Genomic DNA, 22,840 nt, shown 5'->3' on the forward strand with positions numbered 1-22,840 from the left:
TGGGAGCAAATAATCTTGCTTTCCTCCATTGTTTTTGCTTCCTTGCTTGCATGGACTAAGGACCCCCAGCCACCACCTGAGAAATCCGAAATGGCAGGAGGAAGTTGGCTTATGCTAAGTCCTTAAATATGCTAAATTTGTTCCTGTTCTTGTTCATGTAACTGTACAAAGAGAAATACCTCATATCAGGAAAGAAAACCAGCGTAACTACCCCTCCTCCTTTCTCTTTCAACTCTGCTCTCCTTGCAGGCACAGTCACTGAACTCAGTATTACTTTGTTAATGACAAATACTGACTGAACCCTGTGAATATGCATTACAATTTGCAAAAACATTAGTCATTCTGTTTACTTTCATCTAATACATAGCTTTGGTTATTCTTATTCCTTGATTAACCTCGCACAACATCTTCCTCCACTTCAACACCCTTTTCACTCCCAACGTGCACTCCTTGCGGCTCCAGTGGCCATATGTAGTCCGAGTCCCACAAATGCTGAGGAGCTAACATGAACAGCTCACAGCAAGTTTAAGAAAAGTGTTTTAATAATTCATAAATCATCACATTGAACTGACTGCTCTATCCATAAATAGTAAAGGCTACTCATCACAAAAATACCACCTCTGGCTTAGGAAGTCCTTGAGCTGCAAAGTCCTGGAGCCCAGGAGGATGCATCAAGGACCTATTGCTGTCACAGAGAGCTTCCTGTGCCAGGCAGAGCCCTGGCCTAACGTGGGGTTTATCTTCTCTACATGGAGCTTCCCACAGTGAAAAGATGGAGCTGGTTGCTAAACAGTTGCCCCATGAATTTCAAAGCTACACTGGTTATTTAACTTCTAAGTTCGAATAATGACCAGAAGAAATGTTCCTATCAAGTCCCTTTGCCTTCTGACTATAATGCAGCATGTTTAGCTTAAACAGGTGACAAGTTCATTTTGCCCAAGATGTAAACCTGAAAACAAGAATCTAAATGCAATATTATATCTTTCTGTAGGCACTACTAAAATGATTGTTTACAAGCATTTTTTTAAAAATCTATAATAAAGAACCATTATTTCTGATAGGAATCCAGTTTTATGGGGTCTGTGATAAGAAATTTGACTATTGCTAGGTGAAAGGTTAAGCTGAAAACAAATGCTACATGAAGAACACATTGACTAGGCTGAAAAGCCAAAAAAACAGATTTTCAAACTGGGTAGGAAGAGCAACTAAGCTCACGCTTGGTAGGAAAGGGTTGAAAAGTAATTAAAAAAAGCTATATAAAGCAATAATTTTGAAGGTAGCAGATAAATCAAGAAACAACTAATCTTCTTTAGTTTTGCTAGGGAAATCATTACTAGAAATATTGGTGAGGCTACCTGGAGTGAGAAGCATAATACCCAAATGAAAGAGGCTCAGAGAGAGAGCTAGAATTAATAAATTTAGAAAAACTGAAGCCCAGGCATGGCAGGACATGCCAGCATATGAGACCCTGGGGGAAACTGGCAATTACTAGGTAGACAGGCACAAAAGAAATCCAGTGACCTATGTGGGAAATACAGTGTAAAGCTAATGTAGGGAGAATAATAACTAAAATATGTTACGCCTCCTCTGCTTTTTCATCTTAGACACACACACACACGCACCAATACCCAAGGAGGGACCTGTCTGATGGATGACTAGCTGACATTATGGTTTAATAAGGAAACTGCAGTTGAATAGCTGCATAATTTCCACTGTAAAGGGTGGGACAAGAACTTGCAAGACTTGCAAGTAAGGTAATTGTCTTCTGCAAGAGCCACTGGAAGGTTATAGGAAATACCTATATAGTCTGTTGGTAGGGCTGGAAAATTATTGAGCAAGAGCACAAAGTGATTTTCAGAAGACTTGCGTATCCACTCATTGGTGTAAATATCTGCAAACACAAGGACGTCCACCAAATTTCACATGGGAAGTTCCGTGACAGTGGCAGGTTCACCAACCTTTCAAAGTTAGGACAGAGTACTTATGCAGTATAAGCACCCATGCTCCACATGCAATGAAACACATGGGACCAGACAAATGCATTCATCTAACTAGGTATGTAATGGTGAAAAAAGAGTATTAGGACCTTGTACGTCTTCCAGACAGAAGATACCAAGGGCTCTAAAAGAGCATCCTGTGATGCACAAGTTCTTTGTATCTCACCAACCTGTAGTGGCATCACACCTGACTAGACTTGCTACAATTTCCCTTGCCTGCCACGCTCAGCACAGAAAAAAGCCTACAAGACGACAATTCTGCAGATGGGGCAAATGAGGAGACTTAGTGTCTGGTTCTACACTGTGCTTTGCAAAACCTGAAGAACATGAATGTGGTAAAACCCTTTCGTTTTTTGCATAAATATCTGTTGTACAGCTCTTTCCTGTCAATTTGACAACAGAAACAGACCATATTAGAAAAGTGAGCACTCCATGGAAGTGAAAGAGAAAGCTGGCATAAGTTAATAGACAACAGATAGCATAATTTCTCAGAAAGTTTGTGCTAGAGAGTATCAGGGCTGCTGCATGCAGGTACCTGTAAGAGTTTACATCCCGAAGAGGAAATGCACAACTTGCTTTCCTAGAATGGCATGCAAGATCTCACATTTGTGCAACTCACATAATCTCTAGTGAACAGGGTTTGTGATCTCCATTCTTAGTTATTCTTTTGACAGATTAAGATTACAGAGCACCTGAAGGCAAGTGTGTACCACCAGCAGGCTTGGGAAGGCTTAACAGAAAAATGAATAAGTCAGTCACAGGCAGAGCACTTCCACGTGACTGGCAGAAAGAGTTATCTCAGAAAACTACATGGAGAACTACTTGAAGAGGGTGAGGTGAGGCATGAAAACAAAGGCATCATATCTCCTAGGAGTCTTGTCATGATATCACAGAGAAATTAAAACCTTGGCACCTTGGTAAAATAACTTGCACTTATGCAAGTGGATTATGTATGTGTGTGTACCAATGCACACACACTATCTGTGTGAGAAATTACATACACAAGTTGGAAGTTAAATGATTCGAAGAGCTTTGCTATCGCTCAGAGAGAAGTTACAGGCTCAATGCAGAAATTCACAGGTAGGATTCTGGACTTATGTTACTCCACGTGTTTAGGCAACCACAGTAGCCTTTTCTGACCTTTCCAATCTGTTTACCCAAGAGCTAAAAATGCTCTGGCACACTCAGTATGCCAGCTATATTCAACCAGCCACTGGAAAACTGAGCTTTCCAACAGTAAGTCCTTCTTGACATTGATCCTGCTATAGTAAAGAAGTGTTGTGTGGGAAGGGCCAGGGCTGTGCCAGCTCTGAGATATCATGGGGAGAGTCCAGTCACAAAAGCAGAAGCGGGTAACTTTTTAGTGACCTGTGGCAGGGCTTGGCAAGGAGTTTTCAGTTGCTCCCAACTTGAAATGGGTCTTTGTGAGGACTCTGGGAAGACTCAGCAACAAGCACTCAGAATATGTGGAGCTTCAAGGTATTTATTCCTTCCAGTGTAACTATCTCTAGCCCCCTCCTCATGTTGTAGCACAGAAAATCTCCTTCCGCACCTATCCATCTACTCCCAGTTGGCCAACTGCTTCTTTTGTGCAAGATAGATTAGTGTTATTACAAAAAAACAACAACAAAAAACCTGAACCCCAAAACAGGCAGCAAGAGAAATACCCAAGTACGGATATCCATATTTAGAGTAAATAACATCTTGCTTTAGCAGTGGGTCAAGTGAAATAAACATGTCTGATCATTAAATCAAACTAAATGTGTCAGAATCAGGCTCTGACCAGTTTGCCATAAGCAATGGCTGTTAACTCGAACAGAAATCACTAAACAACGTTGTTTTCCCTCTGGAAAAAAAGATAGAAAAACAAATGGCTTCAACATCACTTTTTGAAAAGCACTATAAAAACTGGATTTTACTGGAACCCATGAAGTTTTTCAGACCTTGAGACAGCATGAGGTTTCAACAGTCTAGTTAATACAATTTGGTTTTGCACAATGTCATTTGGACAACATCATTACAGAATGCTTCACAATTAATTACATTCAAATAGCAGCTTCTATCCCCTGTGGAGAACGGGATTAATTGGGTCAGATGTAAATATGCATTTCATGGATCCTACTGAACACTTGCCCATCTCACCAATTTACCATGTAATTTGATACAACTGGTGTACTATGCTCTGGAGATGTGCAGGGCGAGCACAGTTGCAAGTCAGGGTAGAAATACACGGATACAGCAGTGCTGGTATTCTCAGCCTGCATTATGCTTGGCTCTAACTGCGCGACCCTTTCATTCTCTTGCAGAAATACTCATTTATATTTATTCACGCTGAAATACTCTGCTGTTGAAAATGAAGCTTGGGACAGAACTCAGAACTGATATGAAGCATCGTGATGGACCCCTGGCAACGTGGGATCAGAAACTGTTCTCCTCCCAGGTGTCTTCACCCCCCATTGGAAAGAGGACCTGGCCACCAATGCGGTGAGAAACCCTGAGACCAGGGCCTTAGTGGGTCCTGACTCTGGACAGAGAAAGAGGAAAGATAAGCTACCTACAGGGAAAGAACAAAGGAGCCAACTTTGGGGCAAAGTTGTTTCCCTGACCCCTTGTGCAGCCTAAGCCTAAATCTTGGGTCTGCAATGGCTTTTTACTGTCTTTCTAGAGTCTTGGGTAGGGGTGGTTTAGGTTAAACATTCTCATCCTGAAGTCCCCTTTCTTCATTTTTTTATCATGAAACACATATTCATCTATCTTTTTTCCATGAAATAAGGTGGGCCAGAACATATCCAGTGAAAGAATCACCATTTTCTAAAATAATCTGGAAAACAAAAGCTTATGCCTGTGGCAGGTGGTTCTTGAAAAGCTACTTCTTGCTGCTTTAAAGCATCAAAAATAAGAACACTGTTTCCTGGCTCTTTCTAGGTTCCTCTGCCCTATTTTCAGTTTGCACTCTCCCTTAGGTATAATAAAAAATGAGACATTTGCACCCAGCTGGAGAGTACCTTTCATGAGCTGGAAAACTGCAGAGTTCATTTCTGGCATGTTTCCTGCTGTTCACGAGTAACTACCAGGACAAACTCACTTGAGTGAAGTGCAAACTGCAGTCCCCAAGGCTTGTCAGTTCAGAGCTGTTCCTTTCAGCCACTGCGTGTATGGTAGGTACAAGAGAGGACTCAGAGTTTCTAATGCAAAGTAACACTACCGAGCAAACAAAAAAAACTTTTTTGAGTACTCCTTCTGGCTTTTCCAGTCCTACCTGTCCCAGGTGGTGCAGCATGCAGTCATTTTGTCATCCCAGATCTGAAATATTGTAATATTACTGTTCTGTAGACCCTTTAAACTTAGTTTTATAATGCTTATATCCTGTTCATATCTTATTTAACATTAAGGAGTAATTTGCTAAAGTATTTGCAAGCTGGCCAACATGAGTCATTATACCATATCATGTCCTACTTGCTGCTTTGGTGCCGTGCCTGGTCCCCACGGTTTGATTATCTGTCCCCTGCTCCCACTAAGTACTCTGTGTTGCACCACTCTGATCATTGCAGTGGACAGTGGATATAAAGATTCAACATTTTGCAGCCTTACCAACCCCCCCATCAATTCTCCACTTCTCTGGTTTCCACCACCTCTAGACTAGGCATTTTTTCCCTGTCTTCCTTGTTTGTGGGTTTTTTTTTTTTTCAGAACTATGAATTTTGTTCTCCTGATTTTGTTCCCCTGGCTTTGCCTCTACTCTGGTACCTGGATTCCATTACTTCAGCTTGCACACTTGTACTCTACCAGCTTTAATTAATGCTTAGATATTTGGGACTTGATATTTGGCAGTCTTTCTCAGGAACTGGTATTACATGATCCATAAATTAGTTTGCCTTTGATTACAGAATGTTTAACGTACCCAGATTTTTACTTGGTTTTCACAGTTCTCTCCCTTGAAATGTAACTATCCTTTTTCTCTCCTGTTTCTTGGTTTGGAGTGAAAAATCCACCCCATATAATCCATCATCTTATTATGTCTGTGGCTGTAAAACACACAAAACACAGATACTTGTTTTGAGTTTTTTTACCTTCCCTCCTCCAATAAGGGAGGGAAAAGCTTCCATTTCACTTTTCACGATACTTGTAAACAGTCCCTTATAAAAACCCATTTCTCTTTTCCACTGTTTCTTTGTCTGTGTTTGCTTTTCACTGGAAAATCTGCATTTCCAGTAAGCTTAGTCTGTCCACCTGGACAGACTGCTCTTACTAGATTTTTGATCTATTGCTTGGAACCACCCCCATGGCTGAACTGCTTCTTTTCCTACAGGTTACTCTTTCTTTGGGGACTCCTGTCTCTCTTTAGACTTGTGCCTAGAGCTAGACTAGGGATTTACATCCAGATGTTTTTCCAGTTGGAATGATGCTTTTTTTTAAATGTTTAAACTCACTGTAGTAAGTCCATTTAATAACCAATAAAGATACTTTGATTGATGTTAACTAGAGCCATTCCCAGCCTATTCATGCTCACAATAAAATGACAGATGAGGACATTCAGACAAAGTCACAAGGTGACATAGCAGCATGTTGAAATGTAGTGTGTCTATTATTTAACTGGTTCTGTTCTGTTGTATGAGGGACTGTAACTTCAAGCTAAATGATCATTTTTGTGTATTTATCTTCTGCTGGATTTTTTCTGCGCAGTTACATTAAAGTGCTAATGCAATTGCCCTGGAGAAAGAAAAGTAACCGCAATATCTTGAGGGTGTTTATCTACAGCAGAAGCTATGTGCTCTTTAATCCATTAAATGAGCAAATGTGTGTGAGAGAGAAAGCCATTCAGACTCAGATTCCTATTTTTCACAATGAAACTCGTGTGCCTGAGCTCGCCTGGTGAGTACCAAAAATAGCTCAGCAAAAAGGGCTTTCCTTGAGCACTTCCATTATTCACATGATGCGGCACCTTACATAACGCGAAGCGTGCACGTCATCCCGCCGAGCGCGGTGCACACGGATGCTAGCGGGCAAAAATTTCCACCAGGGACAGCAGTACCAAGTGTTTTAAAGGCAAAGTCAGGCTGAAGGCACTGATTGTTTTCAATGGGCAAAGCTAGAAAACCTTAGAAAATTGTTTGGGGGGTCTGACGGAGGCATTTCAGTATGATTAAAATGGCAGAGACGGCCTTTGAAAATCACTGTTACTCAATGAGTACCTCTTCTCCTTTTTAAAGATGGAAATATTGTATCATCTTGACAGTCGCAGTGACTTTGTTTGGGCACTCTGGGTACCTGTCTTGCCACCTGCAGCTCCATCCGGAGACCAGCAGTTCTCTGAAGCACTGGTCTGGGTGCTGCCATCTTTGCTTAGTGCAGTTATCCTTTGCTGCTGTAATCACTTAGTCTCAGTCCCAGCTCTTTCATTTGAAAACACCATTTGTGCCTCCCTTTGCTAATCTGCATGCATGTGAACCCCCCTGGCTGCAGCATTGTTATTTGTATTGCTCTGTGTTCCCTGCACATGGGATTAAAGTCTGTCACAGCCTCCAGCTGCACAGTTTTTCATTCAAGCTATAAAGTATTGCTTTTAACACTAAGGGTCCCAAACTTAACCCCTATTCTTGGTCACAGTGATAACCATCACACATAATTTAGGAAGTCATCTTTGAGATGATGGTATGAATACGAGTGTACTGTGAGTCATTTTCACTACTGATCACATAACATAATAATTACTGTTTTCAAAAAGGGATGACTGAACCTGTGTAAACAGAGTTCTTCTGCTTCCCTGGAAACACATCATTCTGAAAAATAAGCAAATCTTGTTTGATTATTACAAATCATATTTAAAAAAGAAGTTCCTTTCTTTCAGGTGATCTGGCACTATGTAAATTTAGATTTTAATATCATGAAACTGTACTACATCCTCAGTACCATCAGACTCACGGCTTCTGCAGCCTGTACTCTCTCTATGCAAAAGTAGTATCATGATATAAAATAAATAGGCAACCATTTCTCTCAGCAGTGAAGTATTGCTACTGTTGGATGTATTTCACTGTGAACAGGAAGACTACACAAATCTTTAGGACAAGCATTGAATGCTTCCTCCAACAGAAACTGCATGGGGAAGGTAAATAGGTTGAAGCGCTGATTACCTGAGGATATAGGGATTTATTCTGTATGGAAGATGGCAACAGGTCCTGATAGTGCAATCTGTTCTAATGCAATGACAGGTCAATGGTTCAGCTGTAAATACAATTTCTGGACCATCAACAACACAACCCGGACATTCCTAGAGAAACATTAACCAGTCTGATCTTCGGCTTAAGAGATCTGATGGTCCCTTAAGGTGTCTTGTGCTTTCATGTAATGCTCTGAGGGTTGCGGAACTAAGAAGAACAAGATGAAGCAGAAGCAATAATGAAAGCAGTGACAAAGATCTAGGCTTACAAAACTGAGAACAGTATTTTTCTTGTTCTGTAGATCTAGATGCTAAACCCAGGAATCCTGGTCAGGCATGGTTTGGCCCCTATTTTTTCTCTCCCCAGATTAGCAACTGAACGATGCAGTATAAATATTCAATCACTCCTCTTTTACACTGTCTTCTCTTGACTGTGTCACAATCACTTGCCTGTGACTTTTAGATTCGCGTTCGCCATAAGCCCTAGTTCAGCGAGCAATACCTCAGCAAGTCAAGCTCCCTGCTTGTGAGGCTCCTTGTGGCACCACAGGCTATGTTGCTCTGTTCTCCTCTGCACACAAATTTCCTTCTCTTGAGCAGAAAAGTACTGAGCTGCAGCTACAGTAGCATTGGTCCAGAAACCTCCCTCTTGGTATGTCTCCTCTGTTCACCTCTCAAGTGCACATCGCTTCTGTGGTGGGAGTTCTCCAGGGTAAAGGAATGCCAGTGCAGCTCCAGCTCTTAGGGCTCTGCAGCAAATGTACTGCAGCAACATGGCCCCTCTGTGTACTGTCCTGGCTGTATATGTAATACACAATATTCAAAAGTAGAAGAGACGTTTCTGCAAGTGTTCCTTAAGAGAGAGGGTAACCGAGCCTTACATGAACCTTAGCTGGACAACTAGCACTATATGACTGATAAGACACGCAACTCTGAGTACTTACTTGGACTGTTTTTGTAGTTGTATGGCACCAGCTTTCCAGAGACAGCACACTAATATTGGTCCTATCTTCTAGAGAGACCTGGAAATTTTTCTTTTTGTGTTCAGTTTTGTGTATGTGTAAATATGATTATCCCTACAGTAGAAAGCATCCAGAAAAGAAGACTCTCTTCTACTGCTTGATATCGTAGCTCTGAAAGTGAACAATTCATTGCATTGCAAACCTTCTGTCCTAATCTTGCTGTGTGACATGAACTGTGATTTTTGCTTTGATTTTGAAAGCTACTAATTCCCTTCACAGTGTACAAAATCCACTGAAATCATCTGCATCTTATAATCACATAACTTTACAGAGCTTGATCAAAGTCAGAGGCCCATTACAGCTCAAAAGCTGCTCAGGCAATGTTTTTGTTCTGGGAAATCAGGTCCTGAGAGATTTAAATCCTGGTCCCATTTTATTTAAATGAATAAATTTCATTTCTCAGCTACCAGTACCAAGCAATGAGCTGCACACTAAGCTCATTTCTCTCTCCATCACTGATTTTATTACCTCCACAACTCACCCATAATCTGGATCTATCAGCTGCTATCATATTGCTTCAGATCTGCTACACGTTACGCTGTGTAAAAGATTTCAGCTCCATGGCTCTTCTCCAACCAAATAAAAAGAAACCAACAAAATACATTTTTTCATTCATAGATATTCATACTCCACTAAGCAGGGCTCAGGACATTACGAGGAGGAACACTGCAGGTTGACGGTTCAGGAATAAATATCATACCAATAAAAAAGCGTTTCTATACATACCGAGTTTTGTTGGAATGCACTCATCTGAAAGATGACACAATGTGGGATTTTCTGTCTCAAGGCACTTCCTATGCTCCTGTCCCCCCATTCACCCTATATTTATACAGGACCAGGCTACTGAATATACATGCACTTTCCTTGGGAGGTTTGGAATGGGGGTGGCACAAGCCAACCATGGAAAAGAGCAAGCATAAGGGTGGGCCACAAGAATGTACAATATGAAACTGCTGTTCATGCTGGGGACAGTATTGTGTATTTTGTGGGGACATTTAGCAAAGAGAATACAAGAGACTACTAGTGATGCCATCAAAATCATCCATTTTGCTGATTTATGACATCATTGCACATACTAACACTCTCTTGCTTTCTCTTTCTCACTACAGTTTTACCCTCAAACTTGAATTGCCGATCTGATTCACTGTCCCATAAGCTGATGACTCTTTGCTCCGCAAGCCATTCATGCGCCGCATGGACTCGACGCTTTCATTCCCAACAGTCATAGTCTGTGCCTGTCCCCAGAGTGTCAGCATAGATAGCAGCAACAAGAATGAGAATAGCACAGTGGTAACACAATGACACACATACACAACACGCAAAGAGAAGAATGGCTCCGTTAGAGAAGACCATCATGCAAAACAACGTGAATCACTTTCAAGGCAAAATAAACTGAGAAAATTGTGAGAGACAAACTCAGGTAAAGCAATGCAGAAAAAACCTTCTAAAGAGATGGCCTTAGTAACAGTATTCCCTATTTTGAAATTCGTGCAACCAGATTAATAGGAAAAGTGAAAGCAAGCCTGTGCAAATGGATAGGTGTTTCTTACTCCAGCAGAACATTTCCTTGTATTTAATAAGGGTGTTACCCATTTTGCAAAGAATCCATGCACTGACTGGCTTAGGATAAAGAGAGGTCTTCTGGTGATTTGGTTTTAAATAACTTTCTTTTAATAGTTACCAGAATAATCATTCCCACAGCAGATGAATGACCACTTCCATGGACCAAAACGTCATAATTTTTGAGTGATGCCACTGGATAGTGTTACTTACCAATGGTGGCTTCTTGCCTACTTGTTCAGCTCTAAAGACATCGTATCCAAACCTGAAATTACAGAGCCCATACAGCAGCTTCTGCTGCTGCCAGGCTGTTTTTGGAAACAAAGGCTTCCAGTGGTAGTGCATCTGGCATGTGTGCCTGCAGACGGACAAGCATTTCTGCTCTCTCCTTCAGCTCTAATCTAAACTTAACAGGAATCTCAATTCACCTGACAATAATATTAAACCAGAGAACAGCACTGGATTGCTTCCCAGAGCATCCATCAAGTATTACATTAGTTACAGAACATTTATTAGACAGACCTGTCAAAACACAAATGCCCTGTGCCATTGTTGTCATCTCTCTTGTAAAGGAAACCATTATTTGTGGCTTGAAGCACTGGCACAGCTCAAGCAAATATTTACTTCACCTAGCAAATGCATATGTACAGCGTAAACCTAAATGTTTCTACTAATACTGAAAACGAGTGACATAGATACAGGAAGGATGAAGCCTTTACAGTTGTAGGAATGATCATAACTGGACTAAAATTCAATTTAATGTCTATTCTTGTCTTTCCATTTACAAAAGAAAAAATCAGGAAAGGTGGACACACTTTGTAAAAATATTTCTAAACTGACATCTAGGTTAAAAACAAGCCTCTCTTCTACATTCCAGTCACTGGTATAAAATGATGTGATAACGATACTCGCAAATAGTCCCTTTGCTAAAAATTTGAAGTTAGTATGAGTACCAAACTGTGAAATAGTAGAATGTAGAGAAGAAATTGCCCTAATCCTTCTCTTTTTTAAAGTGGCCATGTTTCCTGGCTTCAGCTGGGAAAGACACCAGTCACTGGTGGTTTAGAAGTGAGGGCAGAACTGCTGATTACTCTGCAACAGGCTACCCTAAGGGGTCTCCTTAAAAGAGATCTCCCTAAAAAGGGATCTCCCATTTTAGCATGACTAGCTAGGGTAGCACTAGAAAAGACAGGTCTCAAGCATGTGCTGACATCAGCACATCTGGATGATGTCAAGGAAATAATATTGGTACTCTGTCTATGTCATTGCTTCCAACTGTTCTTTATCTGCTGCTGGATGCCACATAATAACATAATATTTGGGGATTAGAAGGAAATCTAATTTCACAGGTGAAGGTACAGTTGCCTCAGCAATTTCAAGAATAAAATTCTTGGAATTAGTGACTAATCTATTGACATTTATCAATAACTTTGTAAACTGCAAATAAACCCAGCAGCTAGTTTTCAGCTCTTTATCAAGGAGTAAATCATTCAAAAGGAAACTTTAGAATAAGACTGTCCTGCAAGGGCAAGAAGAGCTGAGGTGAAAAATCAACTGCACGTCAGCATGCTGTCAGGCCAGACTCAGTCACCCCAAGTAAAGAGCATCTGTACCTTGTTTTGTCTTCTTTGCCTTCTTCGAAGCCTCAGAAACTCCTTGTGTTGCCGTGAAACAAAGTTGACTGCTGCATATTCCAGTAATGCAGCAAAGACAAAAAGAAGGCACACGGCCATCCAGATGTCGATAGCTTTTACATAGGAGACCTACAAAGAAATAAGACACAGCATGTTATATTTCAAACTTCTTCATGAGCTGAAGATATTGACATGAAAAAATAAACACATTTCTGCACAGCATGAGTTCCAGTTGTTCAATGAGGTGGGTTTTTTCTTGTTTTGTGGTTTGGTTTGTTAGTTTATTGTCTTATAACAAATAAATAATCTATTAACGGAAATGTGTGTTCACAAAGAATACACAAATTATGAGCTACTGCCTTTAGAAAAGAATCAGGATTAGTCTAACAAAACCCAAGTGCTCTTATAGTCACAATCACAGCTTATCAGAAAGAATAGGAATAAAGGGTGTGATACAATACCTACTGTAGTTATCACCTTTTTCATCTTTTATGAACCAATTACCATGTTGATTAATTAGCTATTTTTGGTATCCATAACCCCAAAGTAAACTCAGGGTACTGTATCCTATTGGTTCATATGACTTTACTAATATATGTGTTATAAAATATTTGATCCTAATTGCATGACCTTTATGCAACAACTCTATAAGAAACATAAATCTTCATAGATATTATGTACTACAAATACCCAAATACCAAGTGCCTCTGTTCTAGTAAAAACCTATTCTGATTTGAATTGACTGGTCCACAATAAAATCACATGTATTACAGCACTGCAATGTCACAAGATTTTTATATTACCCATAGAGTGGGCCAAACAGTAGCCAATTAATGAGCTACACACTATGCATATCAAAGGTACACTGTTCTCCATATCTGTATTTGGTCTCTGCCTTTCTTTGTAGTCTTGCAGTTTTTAAGCAAAGATCTTATGATTAGGCAACAGCAGGTTGCCTCTTTTGTTTATCAGGTATTACATCCAGGGTGGCGTTGAAATCATCTGGCTTTTAATGTCTAAAATGTACATGTGAGCTAGTTGCCTAAACTCTTTTGATATAAATAAATCAAGGAATGAAGAAAAACAGGCATTTCTAGGATGCAATGCATCTGAACTGTTTTAGATGTCTTCTTGGGATGTGATGAATAACACCCAAATAGTGCTTCTTCATCTTCATGTCTGTAAAGAGCAGCTTAGAACCACTGTCTAAGCATAGACACATGGAGCTTTACTCAGTTGTCTAAATAAAAGTATCACATACTGCCACATTAGGTACCTAGCCTCCATTTGCTATTCCAGCAGAGCACAAATGTCCAGTATTATACTAACCAGTCCTCTGGAGATGTCTGATACCCAAGGTCACCTCAAATGGCACCACCATACAACTGAATCAAGATAAGCAAAATGAATCATAGCTAAACTCTGAAAAATTATAATCAAAGGTATTTAAAGTCTGAATAATACCCTGCAGGCCAAACATTTCAATGCAGTCAAAACATACAGTGGCCTGAAAAGAGAGCAGAAAAGGATGTGTTGTGCATCTAACACTCTAATGGTTAGGAGACCCGGTCTCCACCTTGGAAAACTCCACCTCTACCCTTTGCGCACACTATTCAAAATGACCTTGCTCTTATGGTTGTGGCTACCATTTCATGATGAAGGGAAGCACACCTGTTTCGGTAGATTTTGCTCCTATTGCTCCTGTTTACCATGTGCTTGAATAACATCACTTTCCAAAGTCTGTAGAATATTTTTTATTAACATCAAATGGAATATACTGCACTATGTGCTCCAGCAAGCAACTCGAGCAGAGGAACTGGCATTTAAAGCATGGCAGAAAGGATACAGAGCTCCATCCTGCAGATCCTGAACACTGAGCAGGACACTTCAGAGGAGCCAGATACTGTTATTCAGCTTGCACCACGGGAACGTACATTTCTGTAGCTGAGGCTATACTCCAGCTCCACACTGCCATGCCCACTGCAATGCCCACAATGCAACATGCACAGGCTGAAATGGAAGAGGAGGATTTAGTAGGCTAACGTGACACTATGAATCTGTGCCTTTCAATTAGATGCACAGCAGGTATGCATTTCTCTGTCCCACACATAAAAAAAAATCTTACAAGTTACATCTTTACTGAGCAGCTGTGAAACCCAGTGAAAACTTGACAATGTCCCAGACACTCTGTGCCACAGGCTGAGGCGCAGTAGGAACCAAGTCACTGTAATTTCTGTAAAATGCAGCTGAGTTTAGATTGTTTGTTACCTTCCTTGAAGGGGCAGCTTGTTTCCCTTTACAAATGCCCTTAGGAGCCGTATTAGACATGCATAAACAGCTGGACTGTGCTGCCAGAGACAGCACAATGCAGGGAGTTGAAGCCACAAGAATCAGCATTTCTGACTGTGCAAATCCTGTCCTGGTGGGCTTAAAGCAGGGAGGGCAAAATAATAAAGGAAGCCCTGAGTGAGCCTTCCTGCCACTTACACAGTGCTGCCATAAATGGCATCCACACAATTGCTGAGCCAGCTGGATTGCTTAAACTCCAGCCTGCTGGGCTGGAATCAGAGGATCACAGTATATGTGGCAGGTACGTAGGTTGTTTTATTTAGCCATTGCCATACCATGGTACAGCTTTAAATGTGAAAACAGCACATTAAAAATAAATAAATGGAGAAGTCCTGCTGATCCGTTTGTTTTCAAATCACTTTATGTAATTTTACCTACGTATCCCCAGTATGTACAGAATTATGCTGCTAAAAGCTGAAAGCCCATGCAATTTTCTGAAGTTAGACTTTTTTCTAGCCACCCCTATGCATGGAAAATGACACGGATCTATTACACCAAGCCTAGGAGAGCCTCACCTGGTACACAATTCCAAAGAAGTCGTAAAGTGAGTGCCCAGATTTTAGACCAGCACTTTGGTATCTTAAGCACGCACAATGCAAAGATTCAGTGGATTTTAGGGTCTCTGTCTGTTTTAGCTGACTTTAACCCGTATCTTCGTTCAACTAGGAAATGGTCACATCTACCAGATTGTAGACTGATCTGAAGTGAACCTCTCCTAACCACCATTGCTGAAGCTCTTCCACTTTGTATGAAAACACTTAAAAATCCATTGGCTTGGGGACTGGGAACAGACTCTCCCCTTCCTAGATGCAAACCTTAAGCAGTGGAATATGAAGTCATTCTCTGTCTCTGTGTCCCACACACATGCAGGCATTGAGAAGGCCCTGTCACAAAATATTTCATGGTGCTTGAACAATTTCCTCAGTGAGATGAGCACAGAAAGGATGAGAATTTGATCTGCACATTCCAGGTGAGTGCTATAACCACTTGCCTACCAGGTGCTGTAGCTTCTTACTGTGGTGTCTCACATGTCAATGAAATGCCTTTTTCTAAGAGCTCCTCAGCAATTTCCCACTTATCTCTACAGGAAACTCTCCACTCGGCAGACTCTAGTGTGCATCTCATTCCTAGGTGCTTATTTCTCCTTTGCACCATACAAGGAACCTTTCACATCTAATTTTCAGTTTAAAATACTGCTGAGTGACACACTCATAGGAGCTCGGGTCTGCAAAACCGTGTACTTCATGATATCATAGGCACATCCATTGCTTTGGGAGGTTCTTCCACCAAACTCAAAAACAGTGTTACCAGCTATGTTTTTTTCACAGATCATAGTATAGCTTGAAAACTCATATGTTTGCTCAACTAAAAGGCTTACAACACCTGCTTTGGTAAGGACTCATCAAACAATACTGTATCTCCAGCTTCCTTAACTACCATGTCCATGCTCCATGTTCCATAGTCACTACTGTGTATGTGCAGGACAGTATAGACCCTGATGTTTTTGGAGAAGCTTTTGTCTCACCTAACAAAACATGTTATGTACATGTGTTTTTTTAATTAATGGTAAGAAATAAGCATTTTTAGGACAAAATGCATCTAAGTGGAAGGTAGATATCTATACTATAGTCAAACGAACTGTACCCTAAAAATGACAGTCTCTCATTTTTGACCAAGACTGGAGTTTTGGATGGCTATTTCGGGTATGTATGTCTGCTTGAGATAGGCCTATGTTGGTTAGATAAAGCCTGTGAATCATCTCTATTAGTGTCTTGATATAATCCTTCAACAGAATAGGGCAGAATAAAACAAGTTACCCACATGACCCTATGTAATAGAGACCGTTACCTGAGCATTTGCCACCTTTCCCATAATTTCACTTGCAGGACAGAATGCAAGGTGTGCAGTAACACTACAAATTCAGAGTAAGCATTATCAAGTTACCAAGTAGTAGTGATTGGCGTTTTTTCGAAGGTAGACCTTGTAAAACTTTCTCTGAAAAGCCTGTAACTCTGACGGCACACTGGCTCCATTTACTTTGCATTACTTTAAGAAGTGGATGTTTGCAAACTCTGCCTCGTTCAACATTATCATGTTCAGAAAGCACATTAAGATTTTCTTGCCCTTTTCTTTCTTTAAATAGCTGCTCCACTTTTTACTGCATGTTGCACAGCTTCCTCTCTAATGTTGTTCGGGGGGAGGAGATTTAATGGCTCCCACCAATAAAACCATAAATTATATCAATAATTCAGATGCTCTGTAAATGTTTTAGGGCCAGTTAATGAGGGAAATTTTTCAGAGTGAGAGCTGTCTGCACCAAGAGCCAAGTATGGTAAGGCTGAGCACAGTAAATGTGACAAAGCAATTCCTTTCCCTTCATAATTTTCCTCATTTGTTATTTGGCCATGCCCATTATGTAAATAAAAGACCAGTTTATGCTCTATACAGCACTGCTGTAGCATCAATGGTCCCAGTGAAGTTCCTGGAAATGAAAGTCTAAAGAGGATCACACTGTTCATGAAGGCCTTGCAAAGATTAAACCTTCCACTTTTTCAGCTCTTTTTATGTTAGCACTCTCTCACAGCTTCTGGGTACCTTTCGGAATATCGCCATGTGTCACCACCAGAACAAGGCATGCTTTTGTGGAGAGAAGCCGGGGGAAAACATGGTCATGGGTCCTGCAGTTGAGCACCTGTCATTTGTTGACATTTGTGAATCAACCCAAATGTGAGCTCTATTTCTGCTACAGCGCCAGCCTCATGAGACTCCAGACAACTGCTATAACTCTCCGATTCAGTTGAACAGGTGTAAAATGGAAATAAAGACACATCCATTCTCTCCCAGAGTCCTGCATTGTGAAAATAACTTCAATATGCAGTGCAAGGTGCTCAGCCTGTGCTAAAAAACATATATACCCTTATTTTGGTTGATAGGATGTCATGAAAAAATCTTTGACTTGTGATATGAAGCCCCAAACCTGTACTTTTGCACAATACCACATTCTAGGCAAGATATTTTTAAAGAAGAAAATTTTCAGCTACTGGAAAATGTTACAATTTGAAATTAATTTCTCCTATGCATTAAAAGAATCTCTTGGGGAAAAAAGTTTCAGAGAATTTTTCGGATTGGAAATGTGGAAATAGAACAAAGTAACATTTTAAATCAAAACTGAAACAAAAATTATGTAAAACTGCCTTCCAGTACAAGGCATTGATGTTGCATTAAATTTCACTTTATTTTTTTAAACCAAAGCACTTACATGAAATTCTGTTATCATAAAACTCACTGGTTTTTTTTTCAAATCTTGAATTCATAAAGAAATTGATAGCTCTTTCCTGCATATCAGCTTTATACAGCTGAAGCTGAAAGCACCAGTCCTGGTTTCATCACATTTTCCAGGCAGAGAAGTTTCTGAATGAAGAACATGCTGTCAGCTGCTATTACAAGGAAAGTATTTTCTTTTTGTCTCCTTTTTACTCTGGATCTTTCTTTTCACCCAAATATTTCGCCCCCATGAAATATCAACCTTCTAAAACAAATTCATATCAGAAAATGCAAATTACTTTCACAGTCCTAAACCCTCAGTCCTTTTATACTATTCTGTTGTTGCAACACTTTCCAGTTAATTATCCTTCACGCTGTGCAATTTTAAAGGGTCATAGTCACTGTGCAATACCTTGACGGGTTAGGGCAACAAGACTTTTTAGCTTCCTGGACAATACGGCATAAAACAGAAAGTGGTTTAGATTCCACCAAGTTTAAAATTAATGGGATTGATCACCTGGTGAGGAAATCTTCATGAAGCGTTCAGGAAGTAAAGCAACTGTCCATCACAGCTGGCTTTGGGACCTGTTCTCAAAGGGGCTGCTTCTGCAGGGGAGGGAATGATAATGAAAACTTTCATCTTCCAGACTGTGGTAAATGTTTGTTTGCCTCTTCAAGACTTTAATAACCATATCCTTCCCATAATGTACTTTGCAATGAAAAAGGCTAAGCTATCGGAGCTACTATTCTGTTACTGGAAAATAAGGGTTCATAGTATGGGGCAGATTTTGACAGGAGATGGTTCATCAGTGAATGAGTCCCATGGAAGTTGTAGGTGTCCTTCATCAGCTCACTTCTTACTGCATTTCTAGGTGGCTTGGGAAGACAACCAGCTTAGCTGGTGACCTTCTTTCCTCTTGAGGTGAAATGGGGTTAAAATCAAGTCCCAAATGTCCCACTCAGGAACCAAACTACTAGCCTCAGAGTAAAATGCCTGTTCTGAGATGATGACATAACTAATTTGGTTGGTTTGTTGGATGAATGAAAAAAATGACAATATTTGGTGAATGTGAAACACTTTTTCCAGTTATTTTAATAAAACAACTCTTTTTCTTTTAATTGACAATATTTTGTTCAACTCTTTTTTCAGAAACATCTACTTCATCTTCCATTTTTAAAAGAAATGTGGACAATTTTCAAAACAAAACAAGAAACAAGCAAGAAATATTTAATTTAAAAATGCTGAAACAAACTTTCCCACCCTCCCTCCATTATTCAGATTCCATCTGAAAGTATCCACCTAACTCAGCAGGGAGTCACAAGTTGTTCCAGTCACCCAAAATTGCCTTTTTCAGTGAATAAACTATTCATCCAAATTTTTTTGCTCTATTTCTATCGCTGGTTCTGCCAAGTCATGAGATGCTAAACCTCCTACCCACTGCTGATGTAGAACTAAATGCCAACTGCATTCAAGCCAGGAAAAGTATGGAAACCATTTATGGTTTGTTTTTCCTTCAAAGATGAATGAAAATTTTCTTCAAGTCTTTGAAGATGATCAGGGAGTTAAGGTATTTACAAAGATGTTTAGAGAGAGGCCCCTGGAGCAAGATGCTCCCCACCTTCAGATTGGGGCTGACCCCCAAGAAACTGCAGGTATTATCCAAGACTTTGTGAACCTCTGCAACACATGGCTAACACCTGATTCAGGTGATGAAGGACTGCATTATAGTGCATCCTGCAGGATGTGATAAAGGGAGCACAGAGCAGTAACTGCACACCGGAGACTGATATCTCTTTAAATTATGTAACTATATTCCATATGACAGATCATAAAAAGCTAAACTTGTGTTCCAGGTAAAGGAAAGCCATTCTAGAGAAGCAATAAAGTATTTCTTTTTGCTTCTATGGTGGCTGTGTCTATTCATACTTTATGCTCCTTCTTCTCAAATAGCATATTTCCACCTTTGAAAAATGTAATCCCACAAATACAGAAACAGTTATCAGATCGGTGAAGCCGAGACTGCTTGTTTTTCCTTCCCAAGGGCATATGAAGTATTGGCATGTTCATCATGTGTCATTTTGTGCAATCATATGGTGTAGTTCCCTTGTATTTCCTATTCCTGAGAATTCATTCTTTCTGTACAGGAAATTTAGACAGGATATACCATTTCCACTTCAAAAGCCCTTGACTTCCTTGAAAATAGTATGACTATTATTCAGACAAAGAAAAACAAATCTGAGCAATAGCTTAAGGCAGTTTTTCTAACCAAACAGGTTATAGCTGAGAAAACAAAGGCTTGTGCTTTGGACAGATAATGGTGTTGGTTCTCAGCTTGGGAGCAAACTGGGTGATTTTATTATGCATTGATAATGCAGGGATGGGCTGACTGCTGCTGCTGGGAATGAAGTAACGCTAATTGACATTGTAACCAGGGTCAAAAGCCCCCCTTTGCAAACAGGTAGTCAACTGTGTGCTGTATCACCTTTCACTAAGATGACAATAAAGTGGAAATTTCTCTTATATCTAGGCCAGGAGTTCAAGTCTAGCTCAGACCACTACCAAAATGGTTAACAAGATGATACAGACAGGAAATGCTGAACTATTTAGAAACAGGAGGTTCTGGAGACCCTTCCCAAGAACTGTGTTGAGTTCGTGCCCCATAAAAAAGGGCAGAGTGGAACTAGGAATGAGCAGATCCGCATCAGGGTGTGCAAAGTTTGGGCGCACGGATGGACCAAATAATAAAGGGACTAGTTATTTCTGTCTGATTGTCTCTTTTCAGCCCCCTGCAGAAACAGATTTTGGGGAGAATCAAAACTGTGGAAGAGAGAGAGGGGGGAAAAGGTAAATTCCTCTGTTCACCATTAATTAGGACTTTGGTGTTCACCAGGGCACTGCTGACTTTTCTCATTGCCCTGATCCTGAAAAACACGGGGCAAGAACAGGTCAGGGGACACCACCACTCCCACCAGCTCAGCCACATCCTCAACACTATATGGAAATTGGAAATTGTGGGTTTTGTCACTGTCCAGCCTGGTTGCCTCTCTCTGCCCTCTTGGTAAAAAAAGTCTGGCTTAACTGGCCAACAAAAATGTGCTCTGCAGTAGTGTTGCAGACCAAGAGGCAGCTAACCCCACCTCAACCCAATGTCACAGCCAGAGGTGGTATGGTTTTGTCAAATCTCAGACAAGCCAGTAAACCCACAGTCTGTGCTTGAGCTGTCTCAGAAAGACACCCGCAACACCAAGCATCAGTTTCTCGCCACTAATATTCTGCACATCTCTGCTATTTTCCTCAGTCCCATTTTGTATGTTTTGTCTTCTTCTGTCTTCAAGAAATTGGTCTTGAATAAGAGCTCACAACTATTTGTCTAAATCTTTCTCTTTCTTCCTTCAAAAACTACCAGATTTCCAATAAAGCTTTCTACAGTCAAAGGGAAAAACAATCCTCCTGCCCCCACAAAAAACTAGGACTCTCTGTGCACACAGGCTCCCTACAGGTTACTACAGCATCTCAGTGCCCCACCAATTAATCTTTCAGGTTTGGCATGTGAATAAAGAAAGGCAGCAAAGCAAGCTCATATTGGCAGAATTAAAATAAATAATACCAATATTTGTGACATTTCTTGTGTATGGACCAAAGAAAGTAATCAACAGATTGGTGGAGCCATGGTGATCAATTTATGAAGGTGACATAAGGATTGATGTCCCTGCTCCAAGGAAGCAGCTTCTTATTGTTAAGTAATTGAAAGACATTTATCACAGAGAAACGCCCTCATATCCAGCTGAGATCAGTGCAAATTGAGAATTATATGTGGCTGCATTAAGACACAGGCAAATACACATACGGGCAGCCTTTGTAGCTAGATGACAATGTCAGTCTTGGGTCTCGTTTACAATAGAAGTTTCTGGCTCTTCCTTCCTAGTGAAATCAACAGATAATATTTCTTTAATGTCATTAAATGCTCACTTGAGTGCTTGGACTCTAGTGGTATTTCTTCAGCAGATGAGAGTGTGGATAAAAACAATCACTAAGGAGAAAAAACTGAGGAAGATTAAAGAGGAGGCACACCACCATGATTGCATGATTGCATGATTGCTAGCAAGAAACACTGGCAGGATTTTGAAACAATGTCATTAAATTCATAAATAGAGTGAAATGCTGATACTTACCAAAGGAGCATTTATATTTAAGATTCACTTGAAATAACAAGCCAATGTGGTATGTATCTGAGAACAGCCAGAGTGCCTACTTCTAAAAAGCCAGCTTTTCTGCAGTGATTACAGTTTTCTGAAATGTTTTTTTTGTTTGGTTTTTTTTTTCTTCAAACAGAGCATTAACTCAGGTTCAGAAAATCCTTTCCATCTCCTCTGTAGATCCAAAAGTGCCTCAACCACCTCAGGTGAAAAGTAATCTTCATTCAGCTCAGCCGCAGCCATGCCAGATGTAGTTATTACCTCTGCCACCCGGTTAGGAAGAATTGCACCAAATTGCATTATACTTTGACCTTTGAAGAGTTAACTGACTCAGTGCATGGCTGTTATCAAATAACAAGTCAGGATTTTATTTCTGTAGCAATAGGAACAAATCTTTTCCTTTCATATAAAGCAGGTAAGAATCACAAAACTGGTGGATGGCAGTGTAGCTACCGTGATCAATACCAAGAACATTTGCACCTATACATACATTTTTAGGTATAATTTTTCCATTGGATAGCATGAAAATTGTGTTAATGCTCAGGTGACTGCAGAACATTCTACAACATCCTCTCTGTGCTGTATTTCCTATTGTAGTCACAACTAAGTGAACCATTAAAAGTGATCCAATTCACTGAACCAAACAACAAAAACCTAAAA

The 22,840-nt window shown here is 40.3% G+C and overlaps 1 protein-coding gene across 2 annotated transcripts in view; it reads right to left on the bottom strand.

The window, feature by feature from the left end:
• GLRA2 (glycine receptor alpha 2) overlaps positions 1–22,840 on the bottom strand; it is a 127,966-nt gene that overhangs the window by 16,112 nt on the left and 89,014 nt on the right. For both annotated transcript variants that reach the window (XM_072852856.1, XM_072852848.1), the window contains exon 8: positions 12,350–12,499. In XM_072852856.1, coding sequence (XP_072708957.1) covers positions 12,350–12,499 — 150 coding nt within the window. The remainder of the gene's footprint in view (positions 1–12,349; positions 12,500–22,840) is intronic.

The sequence above is a fragment of the Ciconia boyciana genome, chromosome 1 (genome assembly GCF_034638445.1).
Source record: "Ciconia boyciana chromosome 1, ASM3463844v1, whole genome shotgun sequence".
NCBI classification, from domain to species: domain Eukaryota; kingdom Metazoa; phylum Chordata; class Aves; order Ciconiiformes; family Ciconiidae; genus Ciconia; species Ciconia boyciana.